Raw genomic sequence first — 4,571 nt, 5'->3', positions numbered from 1 at the left:
TATACTTGGGCTTTCTCTTCACCACACACAATTAGTAATTACATTTCTTATTTTAATCAAAACTCAGTCCATTTGCATTGCGTGACAATCACATGAAAAAATCGAAAAGCACATGATGGAAAAAGTTCTACCAGAAAAAAGCATTTAAGAGGGATTGTTCACAAAGTGAAGTGAATTAAATGTTGAACTTCATATGAGGAGGTGCTCTTGTTCTGATCCTACAGAGGCAGAGACAATACTAAATGAGGCATGGCAAAATCCTCTGAAACAAATGAGCATTTACACCCTCAGTTGGGATTCCTTTCACACATGGGTGTTGATGGTTTTGGCATACGACTGATCTTAAAGCTTGCCTACACTCCGACTCAACCCGCAAGGCTCACGTTCCGTTACAGCAACACGTTCACGGTTCATTAGTCCTCTAGCCTGCCAATCAGGGGATATCAATCCTCTGATTTGTAGCTCCAGAGGCAGATGTCTCCATCGTCGCTGCAGGAGGCCAGAAGCCCCGCCTCCTTGGGGCTCCAGGCCACGCAGTTGACGTCCTGGCCGTGCGCTTTGGGCACGTGCACGCTCATGGAGAAGACGGGCTGCTCGGGGTCAGAGGTCACGTCCTCCTTAAACACGCGCACACCGTCATCCCCACAGGCTGTGGCCAGGGCACTGGTCAGCCGACACCTGGACAGGGACGGGAGGGTGAGACAGCACACAGCTGATCAGTTTATCTGAAGACCATTCAATTGTTTACTTATTTAGCTATTTATTTAGATATTTATGTACATATATTTGATTTAGTTTATATAGTATATTTGGCATCATGATTATGTTCTGTCTATTGTACAGTGGAGTTTTTTATATGTATATTACTTTTTCTGCTGTAAGTGCATGTTGTGTGTGATGTATGTATGCTACTGAGACCTTGAATTTCCCCTTGGGGATCAATAAAGTATCTATCTATAACAGTAGCCAGCTCGTACAGAGCAGGTTACATACAGTACACAGGGTTCCTACACTTTTAATTTCAAAATTTCACATGTTTTTGTTTGCAGTAACGGTTTATCAGATGCAGTATCCATGTCTTAGTGGAAAAAGTGCCAGTGTTTTAGCCGAGAATAGCAGAGCTACGCAAACATACCACAATGTGCACAATGGTGTAGGGCACTTGCATAGAGCAGGGGTTTCTCAATTTGGTTTTGGTGCCAAGGTCCCCTTGTGGGAGAATTATTTTCTGTAGGATCCCCATGTAATTGTATCTTGACGATATGGACTGACAGTTACACACATAACAGCTACACAGCAGTAGGAATGGTTCATTATGACCTGAGTGAAGTCATTAGTACTGTAGATGCAATAGTCTGGAAACACAAATATTTCTCCATACCCTTGTTTCTTTTTTCCATACTTATCCAGACCTGGAAATTACTAAAATCAAATTCCATACTTTTCCAGGTTTTCCATACTGTGTAGGAACCCTCAACACCTGACACCTTTGGGCGCTTTCTACAGTCCAAGGCCTGAGGCCTCATTTATGAAAATGTTGCATAGAAACCATCCTTCATTTGATCTTGTCTCACATAAACGTATGTGTGGTTCAGAGGAAACCGTAAGCTTGAAGCAGCTCAAAACCTCGGTCATTTATTCCCTAACCAACCAGAAGCTCAGAGAAGCCCAAGGTACTCACCACGCCACGTCATACACCGTTCGTCCGTGGAACCCGGAGAGCGTACACACACACTTCCACGGAACCTCGCCGTCCGGCTGCACCTCCTTCCAGATCTTAACGGTGCGATCATCGCTGCAGGAGGCCAGCCGCTGGCCGGCGGGGTCAAAGGTCACGCTCCAGACGGTGGAGGTGTGGCCCTCCAGCGTGGCCCGGCACTCCCAGTCGTCGTCCTCCTCCTTGTAGATGCACACTTTGTTGTCGTAGCTTGCCGAGGCCAGGAGCTTGGGGGGGGGGGGGGGGGTGGTGGTGAGGTTTACAGAACGTAGTCTCAGGTGAGTATGTGCATTCCACTGGAACCCAGTGGTGAGTATGTGCATTCCACTGGAACCCAGTGGTGAGTGTGCATTCCACTGGAACCCAGTGGTGAGCATAGATATTAGAAAGCTAGATCCCTCATGGACTGTCGAGTTCTATTAAGTGGCAGCACGTTTATTGTCTATGGGGGAGTGACAGCAACACCTGCCGCAATCAGAGACACCTGTTTGATTGCCAGTCAGTCACGTGTTTCTCCATTGGCCTCCAGTTATTGTTGCCCCCACCAAGATGGCGACGCTATTTATGTACGTTCTGGAGCCCAGTGCGGTATCTAGCTTTCTAATATCTATGGTGACAGCTGACTTTTTCCTATCTATATTTGATTAGATCAGATTTGATTCGATGTACTTTATTCCACCCAGAGGGGAAATGACCATTGTGCTCCATACACACATTGAAACATACAAACACAAGACTCACTTATACAATGTCCATGTAACCCACAACAAGACTCATGAGGTGTGGCCTGACATTACCTCCATAGTGGGATGCCAGGCCACGTGTTTGACGTCCTGTGTGTGGGAGTTCACCACACTCATACACTCGTACTCATCATCCTCGTCCACTGGAGGGGGGCAGGAGAGGGAGAGAGAGTTAGTTCACTGTCTGTCTATCAGTCTATATGTCTATACAAACACTCTTGAGTTAGAGATCAAGGGTTTAAATAAAAATGGTATGACGTGTATGTTTTCTAACTATTAAGAATCACAAGATTACGATGACATGGTTTGGGGATTATCAACAACACCTCAGTCTTATAAGGTGAGATCAGTTGGGGTTGAGGTTACCTCCCCGCACCCACACTCTCTTATCCGTTATCTATGGGTCTAACACTTAAGTCAGTTTCTGTATTTACTCTCTCGATTCCTGAATCTGCGCTCGTTTTCATTCTTTATGCACTTGCATTATAAAGGCAGCTATCTGTCTCCATATTAAGTCCAAAAAGGTGAGCTGACTTCTGGTTGAGGTTACCTTCCCACACCCACACACTCTTGTCTCTGCTGCAGGTGGCCAAGAGGTTGCCAGATGGGGACCAGGCGACGCACTTCACCTCGTTCTCATGGCCTTCCAACACCGTTAAGCACTGCGGATCACACACGTAGCAAATAAAGTTATCATGTCCTGCCAAACTGACACGGATCCGGCTGGGATCTGGCAGAGCTACCATGATCAGGGTCGGATCCTTTCAAGCAAGTTGGGTTATGTTTGTCAAATCAACAAGATGTCAACCAACCAAACTTTCCTGGCCTGTTGTCAATGATGCATTAGTGTATTACCTCGAAGTCGTCGTTCTTCCTCTTCCAAATGCACGTTGTGGCATCGAAGCTTGCAGAGGCCAGGTAGTTCCCACATGGTGACCAAGCTACCTTTCTGACGGTGCGCTGATGGCCGTCTGACAGCACACACTTGCAAACCCACGACTCGCCTACGTGAAAAGCGCAAACATCGCTTACACTTGCACTGATTACTATTCGCATACCTTTCATTGTTTCCATATAATGTTACTGTAATATTAACTCCTGAGTTGAGCACAGCAGAATGACTTAAAGTAAGTTTGTTAACGTTACATGTTGGGCTACCAGATACTTGACGGAAGCTAAGCTTCCGTTAGATTTTGATCAGTATGCTAACGTTAAGACCTTTACCTTCTTTCCCCCAAATGCGAATAGCTCGGTCACCGCCACATGAAGCAAGCAGTGTACCCTTTGGGTTCCAGGCGACGTACCAGCAGCGCGAGTCAGGGTGCGCGCTGAATCTATGAAGAAGATCAAGCGTGTCCTTCATAGCTAGCTAGCTTGCTTGCTAGGGGGCTAGCCTACTCTACAGTAACTAACGTTAGCCAAGATGTTGTATGGTAACACTGCATCAACTTCCGCACTGTGACAGGTTCAACATTTACGGATGAAAATGTCAAGCTATGACTTTCAGATCGAGCAGATAGAGACGAGTGACGACAATAAAACTGCTGTTTAGTTTGCCAACAAACTAACGTTTTTAAGCAAAACTGTTTATCTTATCAGAACAACTCCCTGAACCTTTTTTTCTTCGTGCCTTTAAAACTGCAGCAGATATGGTAACACTGCCACCTATAGCCAAGGAATGGAGAATGTGTTGTGCTGAAGGTTTGGGTTTGGCAGTTAAAATGATAATTAAAGGTGCTCTAAATAAATGTAATATTTTGCCTCCGCAATCTTAGACCGGCTTAGTTCTTGTGCACCTTCTGCTCTCATATGCTGCCTCTGTCCAGCAGCTCCTGCCTGACCCCTCGTCATAGGCCCCTCTAGGGCCTCATCACTAGACACTCAGGGGCATAGACATAATATACATAGACGCCGCATTGGCTGCTGGAAACAAGAAATGCGGCCGCCATCTTGGACCGGTCATACTCCTCGTTGCGTTGCAGATGAAGACACAAGATGACAGCACTGTGCAGCATGTTCCTTCTCAAATTGGCGGACCATACTCGGGGGATTTACTTTTCACAAGTAAGATTTAACATAACCGTACTATTGGTTGTATTTTGTGAATAGAA

At 45.9% G+C, this 4,571-nt stretch overlaps 1 protein-coding gene across 1 annotated transcript; it reads right to left on the bottom strand.

Moving 5' to 3' along the window:
* Nucleotides 1-31: 31 nt before the first annotated feature.
* On the bottom strand, nt 32-4,109 carry ciao1 (cytosolic iron-sulfur assembly component 1). The gene is made up of 6 exons (XM_042102371.1): nt 3,685-4,109; nt 3,316-3,464; nt 3,011-3,122; nt 2,515-2,603; nt 1,682-1,944; nt 32-678 (listed from the first exon to the last, which is right to left on the bottom strand). The coding sequence occupies exons 1-6, from the start codon at nt 3,821-3,823 to the stop codon at nt 444-446; spliced, it is 987 nt and encodes a 328-aa protein (XP_041958305.1). The 5' UTR covers nt 3,824-4,109; the 3' UTR covers nt 32-443.
* Between the last annotated feature and the right edge of the window lie 462 nt (nt 4,110-4,571).

Source organism: Alosa sapidissima, chromosome 8, assembly GCF_018492685.1.
Source record: "Alosa sapidissima isolate fAloSap1 chromosome 8, fAloSap1.pri, whole genome shotgun sequence".
Taxonomy (NCBI): Eukaryota; Metazoa; Chordata; class Actinopteri; order Clupeiformes; family Clupeidae; genus Alosa; species Alosa sapidissima.
Note: the sequence above shows the minus strand (reverse complement) of the source record. Positions and strands in the feature narration are given on the sequence as shown.